General features: G+C 30.5%; 3 protein-coding genes across 3 annotated transcripts in view; all 3 read right to left on the reverse strand.

Annotated features, from left to right (window-relative positions):
• LOC130900456 (small G protein signaling modulator 3 homolog) overlaps positions 1-19,393 on the reverse strand; it is a 42,337-nt gene that overhangs the window by 18,712 nt on the left and 4,232 nt on the right. Inside the window, exons 6-7 of the mRNA XM_057811090.1 lie at positions 17,612-17,940; positions 17,264-17,409 (exon numbers count right to left, since the gene is read on the reverse strand). Coding sequence (XP_057667073.1) covers positions 17,264-17,409; positions 17,612-17,940 — 475 coding nt within the window. The remainder of the gene's footprint in view (positions 1-17,263; positions 17,410-17,611; positions 17,941-19,393) is intronic.
• Positions 477-13,232, reverse strand: LOC130900471 (TAF5-like RNA polymerase II p300/CBP-associated factor-associated factor 65 kDa subunit 5L). Its single transcript, XM_057811115.1, has one exon. The coding sequence runs from the start codon at positions 7,433-7,435 to the stop codon at positions 5,795-5,797; it is 1,641 nt and encodes a 546-aa protein (XP_057667098.1). The 5' UTR covers positions 7,436-13,232; the 3' UTR covers positions 477-5,794.
• On the reverse strand, positions 13,225-17,254 carry LOC130900463 (TAF5-like RNA polymerase II p300/CBP-associated factor-associated factor 65 kDa subunit 5L). The gene has a single exon (XM_057811103.1). It carries the CDS (start codon positions 15,104-15,106, stop codon positions 13,463-13,465), a length of 1,644 nt encoding a protein of 547 aa, XP_057667086.1. The 5' UTR covers positions 15,107-17,254; the 3' UTR covers positions 13,225-13,462.

Raw genomic sequence — 19,393 nt, forward strand, 5'->3', positions numbered from 1 at the left:
AGAAAAGAAATAAAAAATTCTTAGTTATGATGGCATAATGCGATCAGAGTTTGGTCCAAGAGAAGCAACTACAGGTATAAACTATGAATTTCACAAAAAGGGTACAGTGCGTTTACGATTTCGTGCGATCAAAGACCTGAAGCATAGTCCAACGATTTTCTTTATCACCATGAGAAAGCGGAGTGTCATAAATTGCTTTCAACTCTCGAATTTTTGGCCGTTCAAAGCCTTCCTGTCTGTCCTCTCCTACCTCACTCACTAGTTTAGCACTGTGCGAATTATTTTGAAAGGTATCTTGCGTAAATGTTACAAAGTGAAGATTAAAACAAATTTTATATCACCTTCCATTTTGTTATAAATAAAATAGTTCATTTTATTTTTTGTATTACTCCTCGTATATCAACTATACAGTTATTCAGTATATATATATATATATATATATATATATATATATATATATATATATATATATATATATATATATATATATATATATATATATATATTCAGTAATAGCTTTGTTTTGACAATTACAACCAATTCAGGATCCCTATAATAAGCATGCTTGATTGCGAAACGGTTGAGTATCTCTCACTACTTACAACTGCTACATATTTTTGTTATTCTTGTCTTTTCTCAAGTTGACATGTGAGAGATTAAGTGAATAAACAATAAACTTTAATTCATTTATAAAAACCGACACAGAGCAGAGACATATAGGGTACACAAAATACGACGATTTGGCGCAATTTACCTTTATACCAAGTTGCATCCATGAGAAGTTATAAGGTCCCAAAGTACTTAATGCCCTTAACAGTCCCATACAGTGTACCAAATTTGGTATTTTTAAGTTAAATGGTTGGAAAGGAATACTATTTTTCGAAATTTTGGGTCCTATAACTCCTCTAGGATACAACTTGGTGTAAAGGTTAATTGACCTCAATCGTCATACTTTGGGCCCACCATATACCTATGCTTTGTATCGGTTTTTATGCAGAACACTCTGAATAATGTGTTTACACTAACACTATTTGATTCTAGAACTGGTTAGGAATTAGGTCCGCGAACGAAGCTATTTTAAAATTGACAACTTCCATTTACAAAGTTATTTCCGTTTTACTTGAATTATAAGTTTATCAATGTGATAAACAAGTTGAAAAGATTTCAGATTTTCCTAAGACATCGAGTCTAAGAGGTAGGTGATGTTAGTTTGAGATCGAGAGAACAAGTATTCTCTGTAGTTTTAAAAATCAATACTATTCTAATTTGGCACTTATTTATAGATATTTGAGAGTCTAATGCTGCAGTATGAGAATGTGGTAATAATGTGAAAGACCGTATGCTGTAAATGTTGACATTCATTAGCGAATGTCATAATTAACTATTTTAGGCGCTTCCTGTAACTACTGTTAAGAGTAATAATTTGGGTAAATGATAGAAAATAGTCAAATATCTAAATGAAGATATTTTTACTTCTGTATTTCCATATCTGCTTTAAAAACTCATTTTTCCTCAAATTTTCGTAGTATTGTGAGACCGTTACGAATTCCGCGCGTTTTGCTTTGAATGGTACCCTATACCGCCCTGGTTAATGGTCTGCTGGTGCGGGTTCGAGTCAGTTGCGGCTGGATGGAGAATATTTAGCGTGAGTGTTCTTATATGTATTTATCTTGTTTTGCAATCTAGTCCTCATCGTTCTTAATATAAGATCTGCTTTTACTCCTCATGTGTTTCCATACTCATTTCCGTCATAAGAACAGAGAAACTCGCAAGTAGGTAGTCGTGAAAGGAAATAAAACTCGCACAGCATAATTTGCCAAAATTGGTTATTAGGATTCAACGCAATCAAAGTTGATAAAATTATTTGGTTGAGGCTGCGCTTTTTGTCAAGAAAGAAATGTCAGAATGTCACCTTTCAATCAGTATGAAGGAAAAGCTGTTTGAAATACTTTCCCACATCTTAACAGCTCTACTTTTGATGAAATTGACTATCCTCATAGCATCACTTAATGTTTATTTCAGTTCATTAGTCATGTTCTTTACAGCAATAACTCCATTTTAGTGACATAAATACCACGCAACAGATCTAACACTTGCTGTAAGTCCTTCCATACATAGCTCTATTTATATTTAAATGTACTTTTGTGCAAATAAAAGGCTTATCATATAACAAGAAACATTACACATACACATTTTTCGTTAAAGCCTAAAGGCTCCCAATTTTCTTCTTTGAACTGCCTTTTAAAAAGATTTCTTTTTTACATGCAACCTCGCAACTCTTTAGTTTGAGAAACAATGAGCTATTCGACTGAGCACGAGTAGAACTCTCAAGCTAAATTCAATTCATTAGAATAATACGAGGGTGTATTGATATCTATTTAGCCTAGACCACTTACATGCATAACCAAAAAAAAAAATTGCGTTACCACAGCAACGAACAATAACTAATTAGAAGTGTAAAGTTTCACGTCAAAAAAGTAAACCAGAGTTACGCAATAAATTACAAGAAAAAAGATGTCCACCTAAATTGTGAAAATCGAAAAATTGGAGTATCGAGCAATCATTAAGTACCTGTATTTACAAGAGTTAAGAGATAAGCAGATTTACGGAGATATGCTTAATACCCTTGGTGATCAATGTCCTTCGTATTCGACCATGAAAAATTGGACTGCACGCTTCATAAGAGGTAAATTTTCCATTGAAGATGATGACCGATCGGGAAGGCCAGTTTCTGTGTCAGTCCCCGAAAATATCGATGCAGTTCATGACATGATTTTATCAAACCGTCGAATTGGGCTAAAACGGATATCTGAAGCACTGAATATTTCATACGAATGCATTCATCATATAGTTCACGTCAATTTGGACATGATAAATATTGCTGCAAAATGGATCCCCAAATGTTTGAATGTTGACCAAAAGCGTGCAAGGTTAGAAGCATCGCGTTCGATCTGCGCTCGATTTGAAAACGATGTAGACTTCTTAAACCGAATTGTTACTATAGATGAAACTTGGGTGCATTTCAACGATCCAAAAACAAAGCAACAATCGATGGAATGGCGACACTCCAAGACCTAAGAAGTTTCGTGTCCTTCGTGTTCTTACTTCAGTTTTTTGGGATTGCCATGGAGTAATCATAATAGATTTTTTGGATAAGGGTAGACCAATAACTGGAGATTACTATTCGACATTACTGACCACTCTACGGGAAAAATTAAAGAGAAAAGACGCAGAAAGCTATCCAAAGGTGTTGAACAACCCCTCTGCACAGAAATCTCATGTTGCCATTCAAAAAATTCGTTATTTAGGGTTTCAATTACTGGAGCACCAGTATTCACCAGATTTCGCTCCGTCCGATTATCATTTCTTTCCTCAACTGAAAAAAAGTTTAAAAGATCGTAAATTTTCTTCCAACGAGGAGGTAATAAAAGCTGTGGAGGTCTGGTTTGCAGAGCAAGAAGAAACATTTTTTTTGAAAGGTCTAGAGACGTTGCAGGTTCTCTGTAATAAATGTATCCAATTGAGAGGAGAATATGTTTAGTAATAAAATATTTTGACATTGAAATTTTGTTTGGTTCTATAGTAGGCTGGCTAAGAATTTTTCAATATATCCTCGTATGTGAAGATTATTCAAGAGGACATGCAACTTAACTAATGCAAACAGGTGATGGACTGATGCTTATATTCTATAACATTGTTTACTATACTGATGGTTTACGGAAATATAAATTGTCGGTCCTGAGGTGTGCTGTACCGAATATGTGACGGTTTTTGGGGCAAAAGTCAAAGCCACTAAGCAAGCCATAAATAGCGGTATAGTGTGCGGAGTGGCAAAATCGAAATTATTGCTTACTTCTACAGCAGTCACTTCCAGAATTTGAAAAGAAGCAATATCCTTAAGATAATTTGATTACAAAGCCATTTCGGCTTGCTGGGAAACAAATAACTGACGAGCCGGCGATGGGTCTGGCCAGTACTCTCTTGGCTTGGAACTCATTCTTCCAGTTTCTTGAGCAACTGTCACTGCTAAGCAACTGAAAAAAAGAGTTCTACAACCAATAGAAGGGCGCTTAATAATTTGTATCGAGGGATCTAGCTTGAAATTGTGAAGAGAATTTGTGGTTCAAAGAGGCACAGTTACAGCATATATGAATAGGAATCAGGATGGCATGTACTGATAGAATGCTGGTCATCCGACACACTCGCTTTCACCATCTGAAATTGGCAGTCATTGCAAAACAGCACACAAGAGCATCAGCATCCCATAACTAGGTGTCATACACTAATTTACCTCCGAGATTGATCAGAATTGTTTGGTCATGCTGTGGCTGATCCCAATAATTCTAGCCGTCCATTATAAGTTTAAGCTCCTGAGTAAAATGTGCATTATTGTTACTCATCACAGCCTTATCAAAGAAACTAAATACAGAAAACGTACAAATGGACAAAAAATTAACTCACCAATGTTGAAAATAGAAGAGTCAATTTAGTTGCCTATCTATATGATAATAAATTGAAAAAATCCTCACACTGAACCACTAGTTTGGATTTAGAGAAAATAATCACATTGAATAATTGGCTTAATAGAAAAATTAAAAAAAAAATAAGATGTGGAAAACACTTTTTGGATATTCAACAAGTATTTGATAAAGCTTAGCCTGGAGGTTTGTATACAAACATAGAAAACTACTCGATGATTGATTACATGAAGATAGTTTCAATTAAGATGGAAAACAGCTTCCCATACCTAACACATATCAGTAGGGATACACAAGGCAACGTTCTGGGATCAAGGCTGCCTCTTCTTTTTTTTAAATGATGTTACACTGCCCAGAAAGATGAAAAGGAATATGCATAGCTCTTCTGACAGTGAGAATACATTAACAATGTTTCTATCATCTCTCAGAATGTCACCAACAGATAAGCTAATAAACAAAAAAACGAGCATTAAATTAAAAGAGACAAAATCGGGAAATATTAATACACAAATTAAACTGCAATACCTCTTGTAATAATCAATATAAAGAATATTGTTTAATTTCATGCAATCTCAAAAAAATAATCAATGAAATAATTTTTTTGCTTGAAATGTAAATAGTTTAACTGGAATTCATTCAATCAAACACATTGTTATAATTGTTTTGATTCAGTTTTAATATTATTTGAAAAATATTGTTTGTAAAGAATCATAGGCTAAATAATAAATATCAAATACAATGGAGATAAAAAATATAACTTCACGTACAAGAAGTGACTTGAATATAATTTAATTTTGTGCTTTTAATTTAAAAAATATGAAGCAATTCTAAAAGGTTTTCATCACACAAGCATTGATACTATAAAAATATTTGATAATCACTTAAAATACTAGATTCTACTCAATTTAATAAAATATCTATTTTCAAAAAATATATTCTGATATTATTGTAAAAACAATCAATTTAATGTTAGATATCACTAGTTTTGTCAAAATAAATAAAGTTAAATAGATATTACATATATACATTTTATACAAATTACACACATTGTGAAATGTTCACTTGATATAGGTACTCCTTTCTTTAAAATTCACAAATGATGGATTTCACCCAAATTTACTACTAAATTCAAAATTTTTTGAGTAACACCATTTTGTAGTAGGTACTTATTTGAAATAAATTAACTATTTACATTTAAATGATCAATTAGAGAAATATTACCTAAATTATTGTCTTCCCTCAATGAGTATTTTTAAATTTTAATAATATAAATATAATATCAACCGTAAGACAATTATGAAAATTAGAAATATATATCATACTGTCAAAAGCCCATAAGTCCCAAAAGCATACTCAATACTCAATATTTTTGCATTAAGGGAAAGAGTAACTATAGGATCTATATATTTGTTATTTTCACAATTATCTAGAGTCCTATTTATATTCCATATTCTGATTATGCCATCTACACTCCCAGCACAAATTTCACTACCATCAGTTTTCCAAATAATTTTTAAGAGTGTAGAGTCTTTACATCTAAATTCAATAATCACTTTAGAATTCAATATGTCCCATATCAAAATACCATCATCACATGCACTGGCAATTAATTTCCCACATGGACTAAACGCTATATCATATATAGTTCCTTTACTTGCATGCAGTAGTCTCAAACTCATAGCTTTATTTATACACCACAACCTTATGTTCTTATCTGCTGATCCTGTAGCTATATATAGGCAATTTGGATGAAACACTACACATGTTACAGCCTGATTATGGCCACAGAATATTCTTAACACTTTCCCAGTTTTTAGATGCCATAGCCTAGCAGTTCCATCTGCACAACCTGTTGCAACATATTTTCCATTGCAACCAATTTTTACACAATAAATTGAGCCTAGGTGTCCTGTACACTTTTTCACTAATGTCATAGACTCTAAATTGTAAATACATAAAGTCCTATCAGCAGATCCTGTTACTAATACTTTGTTATCTGAAGATATGTCTACACTATAAATATAATCAGAATGATGCATAAACTTTAAGTGACTATTAATTTTCACACTGAGGATTGTGTCTAAAGCATGTAAGGGCATCAAACGTAAAGCGTTATGTTCTGCAAGAATGACTAGTCCACACTGTCTTTTCAATAAACCACAAGGTACATCATATTTATCATTGTTTATTTTCACAGTATAAATTAATGCTTGTTCATTTTTCAATTCCTTTCTAGCATTTGAAAACTTTTGATATTTGGCTTCTGTGGGAAACTCATAAGGTGTGATAATATCATTTTCTTTTCTAACAAAATCATTTATTTGAAAATCAAAGTATGTTTGTAGTACTTGTAGAAATACGATATGACAGTTTTCAAGCACAAATTTCTTCAATTTCTTTAAAAATTCAAGATTCAATCGTAATACGATTCTATTGCTTCTAAATTTCTCCTTAAATCTAGATATATCTTTCCTTACATCACCATTCGGAAAAAATAGTTGTTTTATTATATTATCACACTTACTTTCATTTATTAATGGAATATTAGATTTAAAAAATGTTGTAGCTCTATCACTATGCTCATAACGTAGAATCTCCATATAAACATGGCAAAACAGTGGAGCAACAATACGTTCAATATCATTATTATTATGGTGTTTTGTTTGGTCCTTTAACCAAATTAAAAATTTTGTAAAATTCTGTTCTATTACTAAAGGATCACATCGATAAAGAATGGAATTAGATCGTCCAACAGCAGTTTCTACTAAAGATTGAGACAGTTGTTGTTTCTTTGTAATTGAAAATGTTTGTAAATTACAGTAATTTCTCTTTTGAAGGTAAGAAGACACTACATTTTTCACTTCTCTTTTTTTCCGTTTTCCTTTATTATTTTTACGTTTGGCATCATCCATTATTTGTGTCAAAATAAAATAAAATACACACGTAACATGTTTCATGCAGAAACGATGCCGTTGTCCGCGAAAGGCGTTAAATAACTAATTTTTCTAGGTTAGGTTATGAAAACCTGAAAGAACGAGATATTAATGTCTACGCAACCGACAACACGATAATCGATTACGGCAAATCCGAGATTGAAAATTTTAAATTGACAATTGTAAAATAAATAGTTCCAACATTTTTATTAAAATGGCATATTATTGAATGGAACAATAGTATATTATTAAATTTAGTCCTCTAGTAAACTGGATCTACTAGAGGGAAAAGAGATTTCCAACTCAAAAGTTATGGGAATATTTAAAATTGAGAATAATTGAAGTGATTTCTACTTTTCATTAGAATTATATTTTACTTATTTATTTTCTTCTCTTTTGGTTTTCTATACTTCTTGAAAACGTTGCTTGAGAATATCAACGAAAATAATATTCACAATAATTGAAGTTTTCTAAAATAGCAAAATTATAATAAATAACAGAATTAGATTATCATAAGTACATCGACGTTACTTGATTAAGTCATCCATTTATTTCAGTATACTACAAAATCTATCCTAGTATCCACGTATAGTTTCTTTAAAACAAATCGGAAAATCACAATTTATAATACCAGTTATCAAAGGAAACATAACATAGAATTTAGGAACCAAAAATAATTTCGGTTTTATCACATTATATCTGGTATCTTATTTGGTATTCATTTCTTGCTGATCTTAAGCAGACACGATTTTTCTGAAGTTCACGTTTATTGATTAGTATTTAAAATGAAAGTCCAGATTAAAGGAAAGGGTGTCTACTTAGTTCATACAATACATTTTAATTAATATTATATATTTAGTAAATGACGGATTCCCCATATATTTTAAAAAATCTTGATACTACGATATGAGTATATGAATAAGGGACAATGTATCAGAGGAAAAGCAAAAATCATTTTTTATAAAATGGATTTACTGTGTAAAAATAGAAAACAATAAAATAATTAACCTGTGAAGAAAAAAAATCTTCACATTAAGGTTAATATTGGTAAATATTTGATGTTTCACAATTTTAGAAATAATAAATATAAATTTTTTATGACTATGTACAATTATCACTTTTGTTCAATATTTACCCTTAAAATATTAAAGCTGCAATTATATGTTAAGAAAAAATGGTTGGAGTAAAATATATTCTGTACTGGTTTTGCATATCTAAACAGAAACTTGAAAAATCGTATTTAAAATATTGAAAACAGTATTCGAAATAGAGCCTGGAAATTTAGTATCTCAATAACAGTTGTACCTGCAATAACACATAACTGATAAGATCATAGAAAAAATGGAATAGTTGAACAATTTTGATAATTTTTACTGAATTTGTTGTAATAAAAATGATAAATCAAGAAAAGTTAGATTCATTTTAATTCGACGTTGATGTACTGCAGTAGGAAATAATAATTTCACTTCTTTCACATGTTCCGTCCTTTCCAAAAAAAACCAATTTTCAATATATTTTTCTCGGTGTATTCACCTTTAAATCGAAATATCTATATACAATATACAACTTTTGAATTCTTCATTAAAAAGGTACTAAAGGTCCATAATTTTCTTTTTCTTTTTTCAAACGACACATTTTAGTGAAAATTACCACCTATTCTATTATTTCTTTATCAAATTCGGAGATTAAAGACGCTTTAATAAATACGGTCTTTAGAGTTTGAATGCGGTTTTGTATATTGATAATAAACTTCAATTATAAAAATGTTCCTATAACTCTGTATTTGATGGAATATCGACGTGTTTTAGTTTCAATAAACTATTCAAAATTCCAGAAACCAACACATCAAGAGTATAGGCATTTCTATTAATTTTAAAGAAAGGTTTTTAAACATTTAATACAAAATATCTTTTTTTGTAGAAACAAAACAATAACGTTCCCGCTTCTACAGAACTATATTTTTTAATATGCTACTATACAATATATACAAAGATATCAAATTTTTTGAAATATAGCTGGCCAGCCAGCTTATTTCCTTAAATATAAATTAAAGGTAAACCTGCCTTTAAAAAAACTAATCATAATAAACATGACGCATGTTAAATTTCAGTTTTTGTATTTTTTGCAATTATATTTTGAGCCTTATATATAAATTCAATAAAATCGTTTAATGTATGTGAAAAAAATTTAAATATGTATATTATACAAAAATCATAGGTATCCAAACAAGAATTAAAACTAGAAGACTTGATTTTTGACAACATAATGTACTATAACCTATAGTCGTACTCAAGAGGACGTCTAACTAACGACAGAATTTCCAATATGGAGGTCTCTGAATAGGTTATGAACAGAAATGGGACAATTTGCATGTAACAATTTACAAATATTATTGTGAAGATAAACAATCTATATAGCACTTTCTACTAAGTTGGAATTTCTAGAACCGTTGGCGATATTCATACTGAATATACTGTTTACACAACCACTAACAAGTACACTGTCTGACGCGCGTTTCGATAACCAATTTATCGTCTTCAGAGACTTAAGTTAAACTAAAATCTAATAACTTGACTTACCTGTTTTTTAATAAATTTTCCCACCAATAAGCCACCTCCCGCAAAAATTAATTCCGGCGGAAAAATCTCCTTGGGAATATTCATGTTTATTCTTTGACTACTAAACTAAAGAGTGGGCTGTAAGGAATTGGGCCTTTGTCCCTATTTAAGCTACTCTTATATTTAGCAATTTCAATACTCTCAAATGTATCCAATAATTTACTATTGGATACATTTTTTAACAATTTTACATTATTAATATTTATGCAATGAATGTGACTGGCAGCGTAATTTTCCGGTCCGTCCATATTTCAAATGAACTATGTGTTCTTTAAACCGGACAATAACGGGTCTCTTAGTCTGCCCAATATACTTTCAGTCACAATCACCACAACTTATTTCATATATACCACTCTTTTCCAAATTTGATATTTTATCCTTAGGATTGCTCAACAATTGTTTTAATGTGTTGTTGGATTTATAAACCAATTTTAAACCCACTCTGCTAATCCTCTCGTATAAAGAGGACTGAAAGGTATCAGAGCAAATTTTTCTTGTTTTTTACTTTGGGTTTGGAAAAAAGTGGTTTCACATAGAGATTTCTTATGACGATTGATTAACCTATTTACAATTCTTTTTTCATAACCGTTGAGTACAGCTACATCCTCAATGAAGGACCTTTTCTTATTGTATCTCTCGATGGCAAGTGGAAAGTGAATTAACAGATGTACCAGGAAATGGATACTGGCCATTTTATGTTGGATATAATGAAAAGAATCAGCCGGGATGTACCTGCTTGCAGCGGTGTTTTTCCTAAATACATCAAATTCTAACCTATTACTATTCCTAATTACTAAAGTGTCCAAAAATGGTAACTGTCCATTATTTTCCATTTCATAGGTGAACTTTATAGATGGATATTTTGAGTTGAATTCCAAAATGAATTCGTTTATGTTTACCTTCTTCGTATTGAATATGGCGATAATATCATCCACATACCTGTACCATACCCTGGGAAAATACTGAAACTCTTGACCGATTTGCTTTTCAAAATGACTCATGAACAGTGATAGGAAGTTTCCCATTGCTGTTCCTTCATCTTGCTTGTAGAATTCGTTGTTGTACTGGAAATAGTTTTGTTCCATATATATTTTTGTCAAGTTATTAGATTTTAGTTTACCTTCAGTCCCTGAAGACGATAACTTGGTTACCGAAACGCGCGTCAGACAATGTGTTAGTGTTGGTGTAAACAGTATATTTAGCACTTTCTAGTTTGCCCCAATTCACCTTTTATATGTAGATTTTTGTTAACGACTTTGAAATGAATGTGGCGAAGCATGCTGACAATATATTGAGTTGGTTGTGCGGCTTGGATATTGGCGCATAAGAATAATATATGCTCAGGAGAGCTTTCTACCTACTATTAGCAGCTTGCTTTGAATACAGAATTCCAATACTATTGTCATTTTTATAGTATCATTCCTCCAGAACTTTTTCCCATTACATCACTATATTACTTTCAAGATGGGACTACTAGGGTGTCTGTTTTCGCTACCACAAATGCCATCACACTTAGTAAAAACAACGGGAGGTAACCAATACTTTTCAATTATATTTGTTTTTCCACACAGAGCCCTATGTTCAGGCCCTCATAACAATCGGTTAGTAAACACCATTTCAGAATGATTTGGCCTGTATAAACCACAAGTACCAATCTCAACTCAAAAAAATAAAAGATATTACAAAAATCATAAGGTACATTACTGCACACAACAATTTGATAATTTTATATTAAATTATGATCAAGCGTTTTTTCGCTTTATTTATATGCGTAAATTTCTAAAAGTATAACATATTGTATAAAGGAAACACAACAACTTCACAAAAAATGATGTATCATATTAAAACATCTAAAATAATTACAATGTACACTTCTGTTCACTAAAAAAACATACATACATAAATCGGAGTTCCTACTTAATGTCACTGTCATTGTCAGTGATAGATAAATCGATAATGAATTTGAATTCAGTTTAAGTAAAAAGTGTACTTATTGCCTCCTCAGTTAACTGAAAGTGGAAGATGACTACTGAAATGGTTAATAATTTTAGTATATATGGAAATTGTTTTGTAAACACTTACCTGATAACTTAATATTGGTAAACATAGCAACAAATATCAAGTGAATTTTCACGGAAAAAAATTGCAAAAACCTGTCCCTTGTATGCTATTTAAATAAACAGAAGTGTACATTACTTGATTAAGACTTCCTACTTTGATTTGTGTGTAAAATGCAAAATATATTTAATTTCTTATTTCCTAGACCCTTTGATATATTAATGCTTTTTAATGTTCTTGATTTTAGGTCTCTTCTGTTTTAAAATTTGTTTTTTTTTAAAGATAAATTTTGCTCAATAATAATTATTAAATATCTAGAATCTACTATACAATTAATACACATCAGAAAGTTAAAAAATCAAATTTTTTCTGTAGATCATGTTATAAATTTAAAATTTCCCGCGAAAATTGAACGCGACGTTCGGAAACTGTGATAAAAATCTGGTTCTGGGTTAGGATCTGCAATCAGCTGATAGTTGTTCTACCTAAATTGGGGTTATATAGGTTTAATTTGAATAATAATATTGGAAAAATTCAAGGACTAAAAAGAATTGTCTTGTCTTGAATATCTCTTGAAATAATTTTCAAAGCAATGAAAATATCTACTTCCAAGATTTCATTGTTTATGCTGATATAAAATATGAAATTTCTTGATCAGAAAAAAATTTTGGGAGCTGAAAAAGTTCCTCTGCACTAATTATATTCAAATGAATTTGATTAAATTTTCTAAATACATAATAAGAGTATGTGATAAGCCTACTTAATTTATTATAAATAGATGTGAATTTATTTTTGGCACAATTATTAGATGAGTAATAAACTCAAGTATTACTTAGCATAGTTTTATAAATACAAGTATATTATTACTAAAAAACAACTATTCTGAAAACCTTTCTTTAAACTTGAATATTTAGTTTTGATCAGCTAAAAATCTTTCAATATGCTACAATTTGAGGGTAAGAACAATTCAAGTAAGGTACTTATTCAAAATAAATTAACTATGTACAGATATTGATACAATCTCCATTGAGATTACATTTAAACTATAGTTATTGTTTCATCTTTTACTTTGTGCCTGTTTCAGTATAAATTAAACAAAGTTCAGATAAAAATATAGATGACTTGACAAAATACCAATTTTTTTCTTTCTCGTATTTTATTACCTTCAACATACACTTACACCAATAAATTATCCTTTCGCCAAAACATTTATTATGTGCCTTCAGGAATCGACTTGAGTGAACAGGTATGTTGAAGTGGTAATTTAAGTTTTGTATAAAAAACAAGCCCGGTTGGAACCATATTGGGATTACAGTGATTGATAGATAAAATTCAATTTTTGGCCAAAAATTGTTCAACTTATAAAAAACATTCATCATACTGTTAAAATTCCAAAGGTACCAAATGCATAATCTATACTCAATAATTTTGCATTAAGTGAACGTGTAACAATAGGATCTGCATATTTGTTTTCACCATTATGTGTCCTAGTTACACTCCAAACTCTAATTGTGCCATCTAAACTTCCAACACAAATTTCACTACCATCAAATTTCCAAATTACTTTGAAAAGAGAAGAATCTTTACACTTAAATTCAATAATTACCTTAGAATTCAATATATCCCATATCCTAACACTTTTATCATCACTTGCACTAGCTATTAGTTTGCCACATGGACTAAATGCTAAATTATAAATAGTACCTTTGCTAGCATGTAATAATCTTAGAGTATTAGCTTTGTTTACACACCATAATCTGATGTTCCTATCTGCCGATCCTGTAGCTATGTATAAACAGTTTGGATGAAATTCTAAAGATGTCACAGCCTGAATATGACCACAAAAAGTTCTTATCAACCTACCGTTTTTAACATGCCAAAGTCTTCCTGTCCCATCTGAACTACCCGTTGCTACATAGAGACAATTGCTGCTAATTTTAACACAATAAATTGATCCTAAGTGACCTGTGCATCTTTTCACTAATCTTAAATTAACTAAATCATATATACACAATGTCCCATCTGCAGATCCTGATACTAACACTTTATTATTGGATGATATGTCTACACTGTAAATGTATTTAGAATGATGCATAAATTTTAAATGACCACTAACATTTAAACCTAGTATCGAATCCATAGGGTGCAAAGGCATCAGACGTAAAGCATTATTTTCTGCAAGTATAACTAATCCACACTGTCGTCTTAATAAACCACATGGTATATTATGTTTGTTGTTATTAATATGAACTGTGAAAACTGGGGTCGGTTCATTTTTCAAATCTCTTCTCACATTTATAAAATTTTCATATTTTTGGTCATTGTTTAACGACTGCCTATGAATAACTTTATCATTCTCTTTCCTAATAAAATCATTCATTTGAAAATCAAAATACGTTTGCAGCACTTGAACAAACATAATATGACAATTTTCAAGCACAAACTTTTTCAATTTTTTTAAAAACTCGGAATCCACTTGGACAACCATTCTATTGCTTCTAAATTTTTCCTTGTATTTAGATATGTCCTTTCTAACTTCACCATTAGCAAAAAATAATTCTCTAATAGTTCTATCACAATTATTTTCATTTAATAGTTGAAAATGAGATTTAAAAAATGATGCTGCTCTATCACTATGTTCATAACGAAGAATTTCCATATAAATGTGACAAAATAACGGCGCAACCATACGTTCAACATCATGTTCATGGTTTTTGAAATTTGTTTGCTCTCTCAACCAAAATAAAAACTTTGTAAAATTCTGTTCGATTACTAAAGGATCACAGCGGTAAAGTATTGAATTAGGTCTTCCTACAGCAGTTTCAACCAGCGCTTGTGTTATTTGTTGCTTCTTTGTTATTAGAAATGTTTGTAAGTTACAGTAGTTTCGTTGATGAAGGTACGAAGACACTACACTTTTCACTTCTCGTTTTTTTCGTTTTCCTTTATTATTTTTACGTTTTGCATCTTCCATTATTTGTATTAAAATAAAATAAAATATATACTTAACATGTTTCATGCAGAAGCAATTCCGTCAAACTCTAGGCGTTAAATGATTATTTTCGTTTTGAGGTTAGGTAATGAAAACTTTTAAGAGACATTGGCAACGAGATGTTTTAGCTGTGCAACCGAATGACCGGGAATCGATTGGAAGATGTCAGGTTAGCCAACTTCAACGCGGAATAAGATCCAAATATTGAAACTGTGAAAGTTATTTTATACTTTTGAATTTTTATAATATTTTCAAATATATTGTTGGATCCTAAATATTTTATTATTTATCTTAGAATATATTTCTTGGTTTTTAAAAAACTTATATATAAATATTTCACAAAATCTATAAAATTAGACCATTTTTGATGGTTTCTTTCAATATGATATGTGTTTTCTGACGAACACGTCAGAACTGTTGGTATAAAGATGATTGTTATAATGTATAATAATTCTCCGGCGTCTTATAATAAAAAATGCCTCGAGCCAATTAAGGGATAATATCATATGTTACTTACAAATCATTAGAACATTTAAACACATTTTTCGAATATTTTTGAATAATACCATGTACGTTTAATAGACTCACTTAGTGCCCATTACCAGTTAGAATATGTCGAGCGCTTAGATTTAAATCCGTTGAGGTTTTAATAAGATAGAACAAACAAGAAAATAATACCAGAAATCCCACATACGAGATATATGATTGGAATATCGAAAACTGTGAGATAAATTAAATTGTAGCAAAGTTGTGCATTTAAAGACACAAAGTTTAATTTTCCGAATATTTGAAATGAACTTTTCCAATGCTCATAACATAAAAACAAAGTTTTTATGTGCATCCAATACCTCAGAAAATAGCGAATGTATATTTCTATTATGGTAATTTTTTGCTTATTATTCACTAAAAAAATGTTTTCGTTATTTATACAAGCGAGATCTTACGTCTTTGTAAGAATACGCATACGCTATAACTATAACCTGACGTGAATCATCAACATTTTCTAATTACATCGCAAACTCGTAAGCCACCCAAACATATATTATGGTATTTACGTAATTTCACAACCAATAGGTTGTTTTATCTTCATATTGAAAAATAGCTATATCATTATGCCAATTAATTCTGTAACAACGCTAATTTCCTTATTCAAAATACCTTTATTTAGGCTTATATCTACTTGCAATCTCTCACTACTGTATTAAGATATAGCATTTAAGAAGTGTGCAGCTTCAGAATCTTTTTGCACAAAGTTGACTCAAAAATGTAAGAATTTTCTTTTAATAATTAGTATCAACAACTAAGTTTCATTGGATATAGAAGAATGGAACTACGTTAATTTAATAATTCCCCAACAACCAACTGGCGCAATGTACCATTCCTTTATTTTATTTGCTAGATGCGTCGACATCAATACAAGCTTTAGATAAGGGATAAGAATTTACAAATACTAAGATACTTTGAAGTGAAATATATCAATCATACTCGCACTTTTTCCTATCAAGTTTAAAGCAGATTGGGTGTTAGAAACCATATTTATTATACTCATTACACACTGCAAATCTACCACTACTCTCTTATAGCTGCAATTGACGATAATAAATCTATGCTAGCACCACATTTTTTTTAGTGCTTATAGTGGATGAAGTCGCACTGCCAATGCCAGTTTATTTTGTTACCAAGATCTACCCAAAACAACTATTCAGTAAACATTCTTCAACATGAAATAGTTTCCAGTATATGCCATTCAAGTGCATGAAGCAATTATGGTAATCTGGATTAAGCAACCTAGTTATTTTTATGTCTTTAAAGTGGTGTACAGTTTTGGACAGTATATTCAATATAGCAATTTCAAAATACATTTGATGTTTTTTATCAACAAGTTGTTTCAAAAATTTATTATTTACTGTCTAAATATTATTCAGGCCTTTATTAACTTAATAACAGTATTTTTTTTTCTTTTATTCACACAGTTAGCAAATTGCCAAATGAAATTAAAAAGACATAATAAATAATCGACACCCAGTGTGATCAGCTTTTATACAATTTTCCTGAAAACTTATTAACAAAACAGAAGAAGCAATATGTACACAGATAAAATTAAACAAAGCACAGAATTCAGATATTTCATTTTTTATATAGTAAAATAAGATAAACGTTAAATTTTGAGTATCACTAGCTTACCTTGCTAAATGTTGTTTTGGAAGATTAGGAGCAGAATCAGGATTTCCTACTAATGTACCATGATCTGCCATTAAATAAGCCAAATGCCTTCTTCTATAAGTTTCTAGCATAACATCATTCAATGATCCTGTTAGTTCTTTGGAAACCTAGAAGTGAGAAAAGTAAGATACACAGAATTATGTGTATGATATATTAGGAGTTTATTCTCAATTGGACCTCCACAGATTAGGTTATAGAAACTCTATTTAAAGGGTCCACAAAACATAGCCACACCTATTTACTATCAAAATATGTTTACATTGACAATTTAGTTGTTTGTTTTATTGTTTATAAGGATAATTAATATACCTCTAACAACATGTCTACATCATCGATGTCTCCAGGAATGTCGGACAAAGCGTTGAAAATTTGAGCAGAATTTTCCAATCCTTTCAAAAATGGTTCTTTCATTTTTAACATACTAAGTGTCACCTGGAACAGAACTATAGATCCTTCAAAGAAAAATAAATCCCATATTCGGAGTAAAATTTTCATGTGGACCACACTGGCGAATAAGGTTAAAAACCAATGTAAAGTTATTAAAGATAGTTCAATGTCATGATTCTTCAATACTTCATCAGTATCGGGTAAGTAACTAGATATTAATGTTCTTAGTACTCGTTGATCTGCTTGGATTCCTGCAAATTAAAAAGAATTATTAACACATAAAATGTTGAACAAAGTTAAAATGCAATCTACCATCTGTCCCGGAACCAATGTGATTATTATATTCTTTACTGTGAATCTTATTTGTACATATATACATTTAATGTAAAATTCTATTAACCTAATCAAATATCATAAATTTGGTTTTTCAGACATTTATCTCTACACCTAGGATGGAGGAAGAAATCTATGAGAGCGTAAAAAACGTAGTTTGCTTTTGCAAATAGGTCTTCAATATATTATCCAAATATCTTCCAGATCAAATATACTCAAGACCACTTTCAACAAATGAACTAATAAACTTCATTAGCTCATCATAACAATATAGTGTTTTAAAAAGAAGAGTCCGTGTACTTTTTACGTTATATTTAAATGCAGATATGTTGAGTACCCACGAAATATTAATAAAGCAAGCTTGCTGACATTTAAAATACATTACTTGTACTGAACACACTATTCACGACTTATGGTGTGAAACGGTCAATATGGGTGTAGTGGCAATAAATATGTATATGAATAACCCCAACGGTTCCAAAAATTGCAGCTTAGGTATAATAATATGTTCCAGAACAGGAAATTGCGATGCCGTAAGATCTAGAAACCCCGATTATTATACTTACACGGTGTGATAGCAATATAAATGTTAAAATACAGTTATTCCTGAATCAGAAATAAATAAGATGAAACGTTAATTCTGGTTTAATATTTTAAAAACACAGAAGCCGTTTGCTTTATCAAACTCGGCGCGTGTGACTAAAGAGTCAGTCGTTTATAAGAAAGTTTGACTTGAAATGGGGGTTCCCCGATGTTTGTGCGAGTGTTGTTTTTGTTTGTTTTTTGTTGTTTTTTTCGGCCTTGAATATTCTTCCACCACGCGTTTATATTTTTTCACTATCATGAGTATCTATGTTGTATAAAAGCGCTTGGTAAGATATATTTAATGAGTAGATTCCGGTTTTACAGATGTGACCTCGCCTAAGGTTATATTACTGCACGCTACACCACTTTAAGAAATCATATATTTTTACCATCTTTACATTCTTCAGAAATTTCTAAAATTCTGATATTTTGAAAAATTAATTTGTTATCGACTTCCTACTCTTCGAATATATATATATATATATATATATATATATATATATATATATATATATTCTTTCTTTAGTTCAATTCAATAAATTCAACTCCAACAACTGGGAATTCAGTTGAGGCTGCAACCATCCTGGATTTCCATAGATAAGTTCCAGTCTTATCTTTAATATATAGAAATCTGAGTTGTTTTTGATTTATAACTTCTTTCAGTCGTTGTGCTGTTTTGGATATGCAGTTGATCGAATTTATTATTTTTTTATTCAATAAATTTATTTGTTGCTGAAACTTTTTTTATTATTCACAGCAATACATATTAATTTGGAGAATCGTGTC

This window comes from Diorhabda carinulata, chromosome 1, assembly GCF_026250575.1.
Source record: "Diorhabda carinulata isolate Delta chromosome 1, icDioCari1.1, whole genome shotgun sequence".
NCBI lineage: Eukaryota > Metazoa > Arthropoda > Insecta > Coleoptera > Chrysomelidae > Diorhabda > Diorhabda carinulata.

Bases quoted from the DNA above. Each gene is read 5' to 3' on its own strand.
- LOC130900463 (XM_057811103.1), bottom strand. From the start codon at position 15,106: ATGAAACATGTTAAGTATATATTTTATTTTATTTTAATACAAATAATG.
- LOC130900471 (XM_057811115.1), bottom strand. From the start codon at position 7,435: ATGAAACATGTTACGTGTGTATTTTATTTTATTTTGACACAAATAATG.